At 40.5% G+C, this 16,143-nt stretch overlaps 1 protein-coding gene across 9 annotated transcripts in view; it reads right to left on the reverse strand.

Annotated features, from left to right (window-relative positions):
• Positions 1-7,441: 7,441 nt before the first annotated feature.
• LOC142948282 (uncharacterized) overlaps positions 7,442-16,143 on the reverse strand; it is a 37,298-nt gene continuing 28,596 nt past the window's right edge. For 5 of the 9 annotated variants that reach the window (XM_076090208.1, XM_076090210.1, XM_076090209.1 and 2 more), the window contains 11 exons: positions 14,352-14,418; positions 13,707-13,858; positions 13,459-13,615; positions 12,481-12,864; positions 11,500-11,790; positions 11,384-11,407; positions 11,164-11,265; positions 11,015-11,045; positions 10,056-10,105; positions 9,865-9,899; positions 7,442-8,031 (listed from right to left, as the gene is read on the reverse strand). In XM_076090208.1, coding sequence (XP_075946323.1) covers positions 7,933-8,031; positions 9,865-9,899; positions 10,056-10,105; positions 11,015-11,045; positions 11,164-11,265; positions 11,384-11,407; positions 11,500-11,790; positions 12,481-12,864; positions 13,459-13,615; positions 13,707-13,858; positions 14,352-14,418 — 1,392 coding nt within the window. In that variant the 3' untranslated portion in view covers positions 7,442-7,932. The remainder of the gene's footprint in view (positions 8,032-9,864; positions 9,900-10,055; positions 10,106-11,014; positions 11,046-11,163; positions 11,266-11,383; positions 11,408-11,499; positions 11,791-12,480; positions 12,865-13,458; positions 13,616-13,706; positions 13,859-14,351; positions 14,419-16,143) is intronic. The other 4 variants (XM_076090215.1, XM_076090214.1, XM_076090207.1 and 1 more) reach the window with 3 other exon arrangements.

Below are 16,143 nucleotides of genomic sequence, written 5' to 3' on the forward strand. Positions count from 1 at the left end.
GCATTTAATTTCCAACAAATAAAATAATCACAATAGACATTCAATACATAATTGTTGCAGTTTAATACATGTTCTCAAGACAAATAATAAAGGGACATCTGTATTACATCACAAAATTCACAATGAACTGCATGTTTCGAAGAAAAACCATAAAATCTTTAATGACCAGCTTAACTGAACTCATGAGGATAACCTCAGACTAGTAGCGCCAGCTCACCGGCTCAGATCTGTTCTGTGTCTGTGAGGTCACCAGTGTGCCTGCATGCTTTAATAAACTCACAACATCACAGCAACTTCTGAACTGGACTTGAATGATTTCTTCAACACATACGTACCACTCCAGGTATCGATACCTCCCGCTGAACAACAGTAGCATACCACTCCAGGTATCGGTACCTAACCCTGAACAACAGTACCATACCACTCCAGGTATCGGTACCTAACCCTGAACAACAGTAGCACACCACTCTTGGGATAGGTACATAACCCTGAACAACAGTAGCACACCACTCTTGGGATAGGTACATACCTCTGAACAACAGTAGCATACCATCGGCCACTTTTCGATCGGAACGTCACTGCCTCAGACACTGAATCAAAATAGCATTAAGAGTGAAACGCTGAACTGCATGAACTCACACATGAATGAAAACATTAAAAGAGGACTTGACTGCAGCGTCTGAGTGACTGTAAAACAAACTAAATAAAAACACAATGTTCTGAACTTCTGGAAAGTTCTATGACATCCAGGATGAACAAACTTAAAAGAAGCTTTGGGTGTGCAACTGTGCAATCTTATGTGCCTCACACATATTAACATGCAAGTCTTTACAAAAAGCTAATACAACAATACCATACAGTTTAAATCAACAGACTATGTGATGAGCTGATCACGTTAGGTGAAGAAATGAAGCTAAGACAATGGACCACAATGGACTAACGTTCAACACTAAAGTGAGTTTGATCTGGTGTTAATGTTGCTCCTGTGATAACACACGTTACCGTTACCGTTACCTCAACTGTTCATCGTCTTGAACACACGTCGGTGATTTCTGGTCCGCTCTCCCTTTTGGTAATCGTCAATAATCATGAAGACAAAACAATAATGGAGACTTTGAATTTCGGGTGATAAGCTTAACGCTACCTTGGCTCCTCGGTTGAATATACTCAGAAGGATGAACTGAAGCTGTTGTGTCCAAAGTCACATTCAGGAGCAGTCTGTCACTCTTGTCACTCAAAAATGACTTTTAGGCAATGAGCAGTTTGAATAATAAAAAATATTCTATCGTCTTTACAGACACATTAACCTACAATAGACAGTACGATGTAGATGGATTGTGATTCACTGAACTTGTATAGAGAAGCGTATTTCCACCACTTCACAGAAAATACTATCATGCTGATAAATTACAGTAGTCTGCTGCTATTGTTAATTGACGGCATTAACTGTTAATTGACGGCATTGACTGTTAATTTACATGCGAGGGATGAACATTTAACTGTATGTTACAGTTATTATGAAATACAGTAAGATACCATTTTAAATCCAATGTAAATTTACAGCAATTCATTACAGTGTTGATACACATAATTAGGGTTGTCTCCTTTATCTTATTTTTGTATCTGACTGGCAGAATTGATATAATGGTAATTCATGGAGTATTATTCTACAAACTAATGCTGCACAGCAGCCTAAAATAAATTAATTGAAAGGCACAGCTGGTGGTATTTAGAGGGCTCTATTATGGAATATAATATTCATAACCATGTTTTCATGTGTGTATAATCACCTGAAACTACGCTCACATTACCGCAGTCTTGGAAGGGGAATAGTAAGCGGAGGGGTATTCAGTTGGTTACAATCTGCAACCCCACCACTGGAAGGCACCAAATGCAGCACACTGTTGTTTTAAGGTTTGCTGAAGTCCATAATGGAGCCACGTTAGTGACGTTTCTCTTTCAGAGTTTGACCCGATGGCACCGACGCTATGTTTTGGCCACAGCATACATGTAACTGCTCCTCTGAACAAGTCTCTTCTCTACGTTCTGTCTTTATTTGTGTCGGGGGGTCGAAGAGAAAATGTGTCACCATGGATACAGCTTTGGAAGAAGATGAGATGCTTTGCTAGAATTAAGCAGCATAAATGCCACAGAGGACCTGTGTGTGTGCGTGTGTGTGGGTGTGTGTGTGTGTAGCTGAGATCAGCAGACCACGCTTTAGTGACCTCCCAATCTCCTGTGAATAATTCATGACCTCATTCTGACTGGACGCAGCCCGCCGACACTGCCAGTACATTATTATTATGCTGCAGCCACTTAAGTGCTCAAAATTATTAATAAGCGTCGTTCCTCACAAGGCAACTTTCCTCATATTGCCCCGCTGCCAGGTCTGATGGCACATTACCAAATGTCTGGGCATCACAGCATGTGATGTGCAGTTTGTGAACATATTTGAAAACAAGTTATAGCAAACAAACTACGCTCCCTACAAGACTAAAAGCTTGGCGCTGAGGAGAAGAGCTGTAACACAGTATAGTTTCTGTTTTATTCACTATGAATACTGTCAGAGTCAAAGATTAATTTTGTTAATGCTCAGACAATCAAACATGGCAACCCATACAGGCTGGTTAAACTGCTCCTTCCAAGTTCTCTCTCTCTCTCTCTCTCTCTCTCTCTCTCTCTCTCTCTCTCTATCTCTGATATCTAATCTGGCTGCTTTCCAGAAGTGGTGACCCAAAAATAAACCTGTACACCTGTCCGTCACCCGTTCAGCTCCAGACTCATTTCCATGATATTTCATTATCACCGGCTTCCAAAGTCCGGCTGGCACAAAGTCATCGAAGCAGCATTGTGCGAGACAGTCAGGCGTTTAGAGGATCAGCCGGCGCTCTTGTAATGCCTCTTTGTGGAGGGGACAAAAGGAAGGGGATGTGTGTGTGTGTGTGTGTGTGTGTGTGTGTGTGTGTGTGTGTGTTTGTATGGGTTTTTAGATTAATTGTCGCGTGTGTATGATTTTATTTTGTGCCTCAAATGAATGTGTGTTTGTCGTGTGCGTAGAGATAAACGCTCCTTCGCAGTGGTGGAATGTAACTTAAGTGTTTTCACTCAAACACTGTTGGTGTGACTTAAGGTATTTACGTGCTTGAGTGCCGCCATTTGCTGCTACTTGTAATTCACTACATTTCCGGGAGAACTGTTTGAGACGCTTTACTGCATTCCTTCAAATTATAGCTCAAATTACACCCACGTAAATATTCATTCATCACTCGTTTATCATTGAAAACGTACCCTTTTGTATGTGTTAAATTGCACTTAAAGTTGACCTGCTTGGCACTGATTAATTAATTTATACAAGGAATTCATTTAAATTGATTGATTGGAAGTGTAACCACTTAAAGTTTAAACCTTCCTCTATTTCCCATATCATAAGTTCCAAATGACATCTTTCCAGGAAACGTTTTGTACAAGAAGTTTCAGTGTAGTACAAAGTAAAAGTATTGTCATCATGTGCCCTGCCCTTGGGTTATGTTTGGTTTGTTTCAAGTCGCTCTTTCATGTCTAGTATTTCTTGTTTTATTTTGTTACTCAACTCTCCTGCGGTTCCAGAACACTTCACTTCCTGCCTTTGTGTGTTTTCCCGCCACTTTTGAGTGTCTGCCCCGCCCTGATTAGTTTCACCTGTTGTTCTTAGCCCTGCAGTCACCTGACTCCCTGCTCACCTGCCCCCACTTCCCCATTAGTCAGTCACCACAGATACCGGCCTAGTGCCTTTGTTCTTTGTTAGTTTGTCTTAGTTTCTGTTTAGAGTTTCCCCGCTGTTTTCTCCCTGCCTTTCGGACTCAAAACATTGAAGCCATATCCATTAAATCATTGCCTTGTATAGCCACTAGATTTCTTTCTGCATTACACTTTTTGTGCAGAATATGCGCAGTTATATAGAGAGACAGGACTGTGTTTGTGTGTGTATACACATATCACTCAATCAAATGTCACACTTTATTTGTACTGTACTTTTCTTACAAACATTAGTATATAATATAAATATATATAAATATATATATATATATATATATATATATATATGGCAGTGTCTGTCAAATAAAAATATATGACATCCGTACATTCTTGTCACATTATGCCACAATGTGAATTGAATGAATAGTAATTATGTAAGTGAACACTGTTATGCTCATCAGACAGAGATCATAAAATACAGCGGTATAACAAAGCAATAGACAGTTGATGCATCTGAGCCACACAACTGCAGTTGCTTTAAAATGATGGCTGCGGGGCAACAATGTCTTATTCTTTAAACACCTGTTGCCTCAACTGCTCCCTCCTCGCATCTCTTCCTCGCCTCCTCCGCTCGCATCTCCTATGGTCGGTACTAGAGGAGGAGGTGAGGAAAGGAATCGAGGATGTACAAACTGGGAAATGAGTTTGATGCAATACACACAGGCCTCTCGTCTGTCATATGTGTGTGCGTTGCGTCAACAGACAATAAAAGGGATACAGAGATTATTCTTTTTCTTCACGTATGGCCCTTTTACATATCATAATGCTTTACGTGGGTGTGTGTTGTGTTACTTTGATGTTCAAGAGAAGAGGGAATAAAATGGCACAGCTGAGTCACAGAGAATCACCATAACAGAACATTCCTGCAATCTGTCTGGAGAGGAGGACAGGACCTATTTATATATAAACAAGGGTGGTTCAGGAGAGTATCCGTTCCAAACGAGACTTTTTCAGGAAATGCCAGTATCTTTAAAGGGGATATATCATGCTCATTTTCAGGTTCAAACTTTTTGGGGTTTCTACTAGAACATGTTTACAGAAATCAGAAATCAGAAAGCTGTGCACAATTATGCACAGAGATAAGATTGTATAGAAGTCTATGAGATAATGATCCTACTGTACTTCTCTCTTATTACCACAGTAAACATTGTAAATATGGGTTTATGGTCTCAATCACATAGTTTCAAGTCTTCTTCAATACAGCATGATGTTCATTTAGTAAATTATTGTTAAATTTAGAGGAAACTAGACCATAAAGCAGGGTATGCTTTAGGGCGTGGCTACCTTGTGATTGACAGGTTTCTACTTCACCCCTCTGCAGTCCTAATATGGTCACTTCTGTTCACTGGTTGCAAAAAGTCAAGATGGCGACGGCAAAAACACCGAACTCGAAGGCTTCCAAACCGCAGTCCCAGACCAATGGGTGACGTCTCGGCGACCACATCCACCACTTATATACAGTCCATGGTTTTTTAGCACTTGGTTGCGTATTGAGGCTCCCATTGTTTACCCCTCTGACGCGTTGCGCTCTGCCTCTCTACTCAGATTGAGGGGGGCAGTATATTCTAGTGAGCTAGGCAGCCCACAAAAAAACAGACCGGGTTGTCTTATTTCAGTTTGTGGGTTGGTAGGCTCAACTGTATGTTCAAGAGCTCTGAAAAAAAGTGAGTTTTTCATGCTATGTCCCCTTTCAACAAAACCATAAATTAAGAAAAGTTAGAACAAGAAAATGTGTACGTAATTTCTTGAACTCTGATAATAAGAGAAATTAACTCCATAACAAATACGTACGTTAATTGCAATATTCATCACAGACTTTTTTTTTTGGCATACAGTATGCTTGGCAGTCAGATCGTGAAAAGTGCAAGGTTAAAAAAGTTGTGCTCGATTGTCATGCTTTGTAAAAAATAATATTAAACTCTATAGCTCACATTTGCCTTTGCCCTTGAAATATGAATTATTTTTACAAAAAAAAGAAACACTGACAGAGAGACAGAGATTTGAGCTGATGTGTCTGAAGTAGTCAGAAAAAAATGGACTGATGACAGCATTTTTGAGATAATCACATGAGACAATTGCTACCCAAGCTGAATCCTCGCTCTAGTCATGACTTCATAAATTGAATAAAATCATGGACCCAAACCAACTGCCAAAACTCCCACAGTCTTTACATTTCAGCACGCACCTTCATGTTCAGCTTCTGCACGCACTCCTTCAGCTATTACATGGAGACACAGCATGGGGCGGAATTAAAAGGGCAATTATCATGAGTTTCGAGATGGCCCATGTCAATTACTATCGACCCAGCCAGTGTGCCATGGGTGCAAACTAAGGGGCCGCTTAAATTCATCACATCGCCGAAGCCACTTATCGTTATTATGCCCCTTATTCAAAGAAATCCGCCAAAAGGCCATTATCTGGAGCTGAATATCATCTTTGCAGTGTGGCAGAGAAAAGAGTAAACTGTGACTCAAGTATGATGAGTCAAGCAGACTTTGCGATCCTAATATACATTTTCTGCATGTATGAAAGAGAAATGCATAAATACATTCCCCTCTATGCATTTCTGCTACTGATAGAAAGCCCTGTGCCACTATAGAGGCCAGTGAAATGTAATAAAACTCAGTACTTTTACAGAGTTGACTTTCTGCTCCTATGACAGCCCTTCTCTGCTGAGTTAATGTCCACCATAAAGGCCGCACAAACAGGTGGGAGGCGTCTCTCCCTCCTGAGTCCTTTTACTTTCGCACAGTATTGAACACTCAGCACATTCTCTTACAATGTAGAAAGAAAAAAAAACGAATATACTGTAGATATGAGGACTCAATGTCCTCAGAGTTCGTGCTTGTCCCATGTTAAAAACAGTAAGCTGCAGCACATTTCAGCAGCTGTTGCAGTGCAGCAGATACACCGGTATCGCTCGGCTTCATGGACCTCTGAGTCACGCTGTTCCACTGAACAAAGGGCCTGTTTTTTTCATTGTAATGGAAATCAACTTGATAAATGACACTCTTTATATTGCGTTGCACTGTGGGTGTGTTTTTGACATTCAAATTATGTCCAAACGGTGCCCTCTGCAGAATATTTTGCAAAACTACAGCAGTGTTGTTAGCAGTCTTTTCCTCACTGCACACAACACTTTACATTTGTGAGATGCACCATCATGGCCTGGCCTAGTTTGACATTGTACTTGTGAATTTCTCAACGTGTACGCAATCCGAGGCAGGAAACTGTCTGCTGTTTACAGCTTTTGCTGTTTGGGGAATCACAACTCCTGCCTGATTTGCAAAATAAGTAGCCTATGGCCTTTTAAATCACCTCTGAAAATGCAATGTGTTTTTATCATCTTGTTTAATTAAGGTAATTTGTTTTCATATGTGTATTTATGTGTGTGTGTGTGTGTGTGTGTGTGTGTGTGTGTGTAGGTCTATAAATGTACTGAATGTATGTAACACAGTACATATAACATGTATGCATAGATATTCTCACGTATGTGTATATGACGTGAATATTTTCTTTTTTCCATGGAAAGCACTTTGAGATCTCTGCTTGTTATTCAGTAAGTACAATATAGATAAACTGTATTACTATCACCATTACTATGTAACTGCAAAAACAAAAAAACAAAAAAGTTCAATGCTCCATATTACCAGAAAGTGAATTTGTTTATTCTTAGTCAAACCAGGAAGATTATACAGATTGATACAATCCACTTGGTAGCTGTTACTAAATTCTGGTCTGGTCTAACTGCATATAAATATTCTGTAATACAATGGAAAGCTCCAGAGCAGCTACTAAAAGAAGCTTGCGGTGAAATTGTTTTGTCATCAGCTTTTTCTAAGGTCAAGAATGAACATTGCGGGCAAACTTAAGGTAAAATTATTCACAAAACAGATACAAACTTAATAATAATAATAATAACAAGAAAGATCTGTATTTATATTCACTGGCTCAGTAACATGAAAGATCAAACAAGCATCATATCCTGTCAAATTGTACAATGTTACCGCTACACATGAAATAGGAACTGAGGAAATAGCCCTTCCTGTCCTGCTGCGTAACTCCGACTGATGCTACATTGATAAACTCAAATAAAGTATAAACACACACGGAGGGAGATAAAGAAAACAAACATTTCTAATGGATCGGATGGATCAGGGTTGTGAATGTGGAGTGCGAGTTCCATAGAGGAGATCTGGAGGCGTTCTCCGTAGGTGTGTCCAGGCTAGCCCATTCCTACACATAGAACATAAAGAAACACACACAAACACACAAGCTGGTTAAAAATCTCATCCTAATGTCATATCCTGTGGCATAGTTCATACCACTGCTTTTACTTTCTAACAAGTTTCTCTGTGTCTGGGTACCTTAAAGCGGCACACCACATTATCTTGTGTATTTCATATAGTATCACTTTCATCGCTGTCGTCACATCATCGCAAAAATGTTCTATTTTCTGACACTCCTACAACATGACGTGGTCTACATTCTTCGTCTCCAGCAGTGACAGACTCGGGCTGTCTAAATAAATAAAAAGAGCATCAGCTGCATGCATTTGGCCACCACGGCGTAGTATGTTTCATAGCATACAGGGCAGCCTATATGGTACTGTGCCATTTTTTCTCCTTTTAAGGGCACCCAATAGAGCACTGCATCTGGTTTTCTCCACTGGAAAGTCACCCGAGAGGACACCTCATCATGTTTTCTCTACCATAAGGGTATCCAAGAAGGCACTTTGTCATGTTTTCTCTACTGGAAGGGTCACATCATGGTGACCAAATAGCTGAGTGCTTAGCATATACCACATGGGTATGAACGTCCTGAGCATTGAGTAGCTGGTTTGAATCCCGGCTGGTGAAACCATGTGCTGCATGTCATTACCTTACTCTCTTTCCCCACATTTCACGTTCCTTCTCCACTATCAAATAAAGGCATAACATGCCCCAAAAAGAATCTTCAAATGTACATTTATTATAGATGACCTTATGTAAAAGAGCAGTAAACTGATATCAATTGTAATTGTATAACTTGCAAAACTACGTTTCTCTTTTCTGTGCAGTGACAGCATGTAGGAAAACAAGATATAATTGACAAAAATATAACCCCCCCCCCCACCCCATTTCACGAGAGCAGGTTAGTCTTTCCATCAGCTGGCGATGACAGCGTTCTGTCCTCTAAGGTGGCTGTTCAGTAACAGAGCACAGAGAGGAAGCCAGAGCCTGGTGAGAGTCTTCACTGTAATGAGAGCCCTTCATCAAGCTAATTAATGAACGTGATTACAACTAATGAGGGGCGAACACTGCGCTATAGCACTAACGAGCAATATCTGTGGGTTGATAGTATGTTTGGTGATTGGCAGTGTGTGCATGTGTATGTATGCATGTGTGTGTGTGTGTGTGTGTGTGTGTGTGTGTGTGTGTTTTTTGTTTACAGCAAAGGGATCGGGGAAGTTCACAGTTGTTTGTCAAAGTGAATCTCGGAGAAACATTCTGTAGAAGCCACAGAAATACCAGAAATACCAAAAGAACAGAAATGAGTAAACTGCACATGATCTGCGTAGTTTTTGTGTTAAAATTGATATTGCAAAGTTGAACATGCATCATAGGATAAGTCTGGTCATATTCTGTTTTTCGTATTGTCAACAAATCCCATGAAAAGTCCAAAACCATCAATGAATTCTTCCTACTAACAAGTAATGTGCATCCAAACACTGTCCTGCTGCTGATACTCAAAACACCAAATGCGTATTAATCTACTGCTGATAATTGTCTCCAAAAAATGTACTATTTACTCCTATTTGAGTACTGTTTGCCAAGAACTGCCGCGTCCAGCTGTTTTAGATCCACATCTTCAGTAGGAACCATTGGGCTCGAGGCTGAGAGCCACAGACTAAGAAAGTCAGAAAGTATTGAGAGGGGGCCTCACACATTGTTGGTTTTGGTTCTTTCATGGGATTTGCTGACAATGACAAAAAGCCAGCCAGCCTTATCCAAAGTGTTGTATAAGAAAGGGCCAAAAGGGTAAAAAGTAAGCTGTTGCTTGGAGATTCAGGCATTGATTAATAATTACCCGAGAGGTAAAGCTCGTACGCCTGAGTGTCAGGTCTGCAAAACAAAGAATAAAAACAACAAGCACTGTTTGTATCAGTATATCTCTTTACTTTCATGCAATTTACAGCAGAACTAACAAATCGTCTCAAAGAAATTGAAGGGAAGTGAATGGATATATTAACAAGTTATAAATATGATCGTAAAACTCACCAACGACATGGTCCTTAGCGTGAACTTTAGTCCAAAACTGTGCTTCCTGTCTGAAACAATTCAACACAGCAACATTTTATAACACAATACCAACTCTGCAATGCAATAATGCATTTTGTTGTAACAAGTTATAGGAAAACACACCTGGCACCCATTCAGTGGGTTCTACCTAGAACCCAGCGTAAAGGGTTTACCTAGAACAATCTGTGAAAGGTTCCACCCAGAACCCCCTGAGGTTCTACAGAAAGTTCTTCTATGGTGTAGTGGTTCTACCCAGACCCCTCTCTGGAGGTTCTATCCAGAACCTTTCCACATTCTGAGGGTGTTAACAAGAACCCACCCAGGGGGGTTTTCCGAGAGCTAAACCCTCTCAGTGAGATGTACTGTGAAACTTTTTCTGTACAACTTTTATTTTCCACAGGTTTCATTTAGAGCACCACAACCCACATCAATCATGGTTCACCATCATAGTCTTTGGGGGTGAGTTTTACCGTGAACCCCTTTACTCTATATTCCTCTATATTGATTTCAACAATTGTTAAAGAACTCTTTCTTCCAAAAAGGGTTGTTTGTATAAAAAGTGTTATTAATGGAACCCTTAGTCTCACAGAGAACCCTTGAAAAACACTCTTCAGAACCGTAGAACCTCAGCCCTTCAGGATAAACCTGTTTGGAACCCTTATTTGTAGTGTTTCATATTTGGACAAATTATGAGCAATTTCAAACTGTACGGCTTAGTGATATTTTTGCTTTAAACTGTTTGTTATGTTGCCAAATTGAGAAAAATATTTGCAGTTAACGCCGCCTCTAAATGTTGCTAATGTGTCATTGCTGTCACGGTGCTGATGGTAATTCACACTTGTTTATTATAACTTCAGGGAGACAAAATGACTGTGGACAGACAAAGACAGTGATCATTTACTGGCCTTTAAGACGAATGGGGACTGAAAAGAAAATACCTTCTCTTCTTTTCCTCGGCTGCTGCTTTTACTTTAAAGAAGAGCGAAAAGAGAAGAAAAAGAGGAAATAATAAGTTTCACAATTGAAGACAATCACGACAGTGTAAATGTATCATGTGAGAAAGCTGAGATTCATGTGCCAGATATACCTTTCCTGTGTGCCAACACAACCACGAGTGCCACTGAACAGAGAAGCAATACCACAGCGGAGAAAGAGCCCAGTACGAGAGGCCAGTCCACACCGGACAAATCTGCAGACATCACACTGGCGTAAGTCTGAGTCATTTTATTTTATTTTACTTCCTGCCACTCACAATTTATAATAGATTAATCTACATATGAAATAATGACATGTTAAAGTAGTTCTACCTGGTGATGATGGAGGATGAATTCCTGCAAAAATTAGAAAAGAACCAGTCACATTTTATGTCAGATGATGCTCTACTAAAGCCACACACACATGCAGTATAACCGTGAATATACACCTCTGGTTACAGCCAATGGGAGGCTGTGCTCAGATTTGCTCCATTTGTCTCCCAGGAGGACATCGTACTGGCACTGGTACAAAGCCACAGGGGTGTCCTGGACAGGCACTGGGAAGGTGACCTGATGGTTGATCATGGTGGCATGGTGAGTGGCAACAAGAAGTTCATTATCAGCATTATCAGCCAGGTAGAGGGAGAACACAGCGCGGGGGTAAGCGGGCGACCCTGTGCAGAGCAAATGCCACACGTCCGTCTGCTGCTGGAGGACAAGGGTGGGAACTGGCAACGCGTCTGAAATCAAAATCATATGAAACATTAGCCAGAATATATATATATATATACAGTATATATATATATATATATATATATATATATATATATATATGTATGCTCTTAAAGCAAAAGAGACACTATTTCCAGCTTCTCAAATGTGAATATTTGCTGTTTTTCTTTGCCTTATATGATAGTAAACTGAATGTTTTAGGGGAATTGGGCTGAAAGAAGCCATTAAACCCAATAACATTTTAAAAACATAACAATTTATGGATTCATTGATAAAAAAAATACATAAGGAAAATAAGGATTAGCTCGAGCGCTACTTACAACATTTTCTAAATTGGGTGAGCACTGAAATACTTGCCATTAAATTCAACATTGCAGATGTTATCCCATTCATACAGCAATTCATTCAAATATTATTTTCAGAATGCATCACAATGGTAGTTACAATATTATTCCTAAATGTAAAACTACATTAAAAGGTGTGTCAGAAGTGGAAAAACAAACAAACGTACGAAAAATACGAAGAAGAACCAGTTTAATTGATTGACGTGTAGCAAATGAATCAAAAGAAAAACCCACTTAATGTAAAGCAGGTTTATGAATGTTAGTTTTTAGTAAAGATTTAAAGGAAGTCAATGTCGTAACAAGATAAACAACAGGCATGCTGAGTTTGGGGGCCCTGAGAGCAAACATATTCACCTGTAATAGCGATTTGAACCACGTTGCTGACAGTTGAATTAACCAACGCCTTTCTTTTGGTGATCTGGTAAATGCACGTGTACTCTCCCTCCTCTCCTCCCCTCACCGGCCCCACACTGAAGACTCCTGGCTGGGGTTCAGGGTTTGATACCCGACTGGCCCGAGGCTGGAGGATGACAGATGCCGCCCCCGTTCGCTCAGCGGCCCTCAGCAACAGGAAGGTCAACGGTTTGTTTTGATGGCTCGGCTGGGACTGAGGCTGGGACGGAAGAGGGACCGAGCATCTGAAGGACAGCATGTCCCCACGTTTGACCACGCCGGTAGAGGGATTCACAGACAAGACTGGGGCAGGGAACAAGGGGATAGAGCGAGTAGGGGCAGCATCTGGGAAAAGTACAGAAAGGGAGAGGAAAATGAAACAATTATCTCTACATTTGTGTGGCCCCGTTACTTTGACATCGTTTTTTTGGCAGTTGTGTAAACCATGAAAAAATAATGCGAACAACCTCGGTTTGCCACAGTCAGCCAAACTTCCCTCTGTAACCGTCAACCCTGGAAGCCAGCACACATTGTGTTTGATGTTTGTGTGTGTGTGTGCGTGTAGGTGTGTGGTTTCTATATGAAGTGCAGGATGTAACTACCACTGCACACACCCACAGAGTGGAAGACAATAAGAGACCACAGAGAGCACCTGCATGCAGCAGTGTGTTTTGGGGGGGGGTTGGAGCGCAGCGGAAGGGAGTGTTTATTATGTTATACCACATGTCGAATCACTTGTGGGTGCAGACTGAACGGAGTAACTGCACAAACTCTGTTGTTCCACGTTAAATGAGAAGTGGAGCAGCTACAGCCTAGACCACATCCACTACAGATAGACCAGAGTATGCCTCCATCAAATCAGATGTTTAATCTGTCACAGGCCTGATTTCCATCAAGATATGCATTTGAAAACAACAAAAAAACAAAACATGGACGCACCTTTTGGGGGCTCTAGCTGCAAATAGGGACTGAACGCACTGAAAGGACGGTCCTGGTACTGGTACAGACAGCAGAAGAGTTGGACTGGATCCCCCTCATTTACCCTCACACTGAACTGAACCTCCTCAGCACCGGACTGCAGCACCTTAGAGTCCACCTCAATAAACGAATGGACACACAGAGAAGAGTAAAACCACAGGAGCCCAGTGTTAGAAGACACAACACACATCCTCAAAAAAAACGTATACCTGGTCTCTGTGCCGGAACAACATGAACTTATCCCCTCGGTGGCCCTCTGGTGTCCGGCAAGCCAGAACCACGAAGCTCTTTGACCTCGCATGGATGTAAAGTGTAGGCGCCGGCAGCGGCAGAGGTGAGGATGTGGAAGCAGAAAGCCTTCCTAGACAGGAGAGAGAGAGAGAGAGAGAGAGAGAGAGAGAGAGAGAGAGAGAGAGAGAGAGAGAGAGAGAGAGAGAGAGAGAGAGAGAGAGAGAGGTTTCACATGCAGAAAGAATCGGTTGAGTTTCACACATTTTGAGGTTGGTGCAACAGTGAAGCACCAACTGTGATTGCTAAATGTCGTGACCCTCACTTTGTACCGAACTGGTGATTGCAGGTGATGACAACGTAACAGTGGAATGTGAAATTCAAAAATAGACATATTGCCTGTAACTTCAATATTTAGTAAATTTACAACAAGCACAGTTGTTGGAAATGTTTGTGTCGATGATTATGCATTTAATGGCAGTTTCGCCGTTGTTTGCTTCTCCTTTAACCCGCCAAAAATCAGCAAATAGATGTGTCTAGTGGAAATATATTGCTGTTAGACAAAACAATACAACTCAGCCATGAATATAATAATAATTTAGAAACAACTATGGTACAACACTTACCCCAAAGTTGTAGAGAAGTGAATAACAGATATATCCAAAGGGATTGTCCACCACTAACAACCTGCATCTTTGACACAAGAAGAAGACTGTAGTGTGAGAAAGCACATACAAGCATGGACTTCTCTCTCTCTCTCTCTCTCTCTCTCTCTCTCTCTCTCTCTCTCTCTCTCTCTCTCTCTGTTTTCTTAATATGCATCACATCCTCTTGAAGTTAGAGCGATTGGGGGAAGTTGAACCAGTAAACACACTTCCTTTTTTGGAGTCCACTGGTCGGATCCGTGATGAGAATAAATAGCAGGTCTTGTTTCTCAGTAACCCACATGTAAAAATATTTATGTGTCAGACACAGCAGATTCAGAATTCCCCCACATGGGATGTGATAGGTGTGCACGATAATAATAGAGCGGTGGAATGTAACTAAGTACATTTAATTGAGCGCTTGAACTTCTTCTGTGTGCCAGACGTGTAGGAGAACTACGATGGTCGATTTGAAAATATATGTGAACATTTTATTTCGAGCTATTGCTAGTCAAGCAGACAGATAGAGTATGTTCAATATAGCTTCTAGAAGATTATGAAAGTATGAATCGTGATTATTGAGTACATCATTGCTTTTTGTTTCTTTGTTGTTCAAATCAAGTTTTTCATTGTTGTTTTTTTGCTTGTGGAAATAAAGCCTGACACGTTCGGCCTCTTTGTCACACAAAGAGAAGTAGACTTAGCGTGGGAAATGTCTGAGGCAGCCACATCTGCAAGATAATGAAAAAAAAAAATAAGAGGAATTGGATGACAGAGACCAAGAATTAGCTCACTGATAGACGGAACAAGATGTTTATAAACTGTATCAACAACTCCAACCTTGAGTTTGGCTTAGAGGAGAATTAAAGTGCACATTACAAATCAAATTCATCTCAAGGTGGTAAATATTCCTAAAGAAGATGATGGTACAGATTTAAATCACATTACTCTGGGAACGTTTCACTAGCAACCAGCTAAATTAAGTCATATTTTATATTCACTTCATCAAAAGAAGGATTGCTTCTACTAGCATTTTATTGAGAGTGAGGCCAGTTATAGAGGAGTAGTAAATCTTATCACAAGTGCAGATCCTTGAGGGTGCACTTTTTCTTTAAGAGCCTCCTCTTATAAAGAGTGATCAGGTGCAGCAGCATTTTAAAACCTTTAAAAACACGTCATCTGCATTTTATAGTTCATGCTCAGTAATGAATCTGGGATTAACAGGATAACACATGTATTATTATTATTAATCTCTTCCAAGGAATCATGTTTTACAATACGAGCACATATGTACAGGGAAGTTACTACATACTCTAGAGATGCATGTCAAATTCAGTGGCTACAGGTGGTAAATTTTTGAGGAAGTTAATGAGTAATGTTGTCATGTTAAGCATTGTTCTTTGTTCTTTCGACTGCTGCATCATTTTCCTGAGTAAAACAAAAAATCTCCCTATTTCAACCAAGAGATGAGTTCATTATTATTCACGTAGGCTATTGCAAGGCGGGGTAGACATTATTACAATATTTACATTAACAGCATTTACATTAACAGCATTTACATTAACAGCATTTATCTTTCCTCCTGGGTGTAAAACTGTCTCTGATAAGATGCTAAAATTAAAGTGTATTGAGAAATACAGCCACGAATGCACAAACATTTGCACCTGTGGCAACTTTTAAAGAACCTTTACTCCATAAGACACAACATATCATATGTAGAGAGCGCTGCAGGAATGAGTCCTAAAACTGTCAGCATTTGAGCACTTCTGGTTCC

This window comes from Anarhichas minor, unplaced genomic scaffold (genome assembly GCF_050575085.1).
Source record: "Anarhichas minor isolate MPS153535 unplaced genomic scaffold, ASM5057508v1 ptg000012l, whole genome shotgun sequence".
NCBI lineage: Eukaryota > Metazoa > Chordata > Actinopteri > Perciformes > Anarhichadidae > Anarhichas > Anarhichas minor.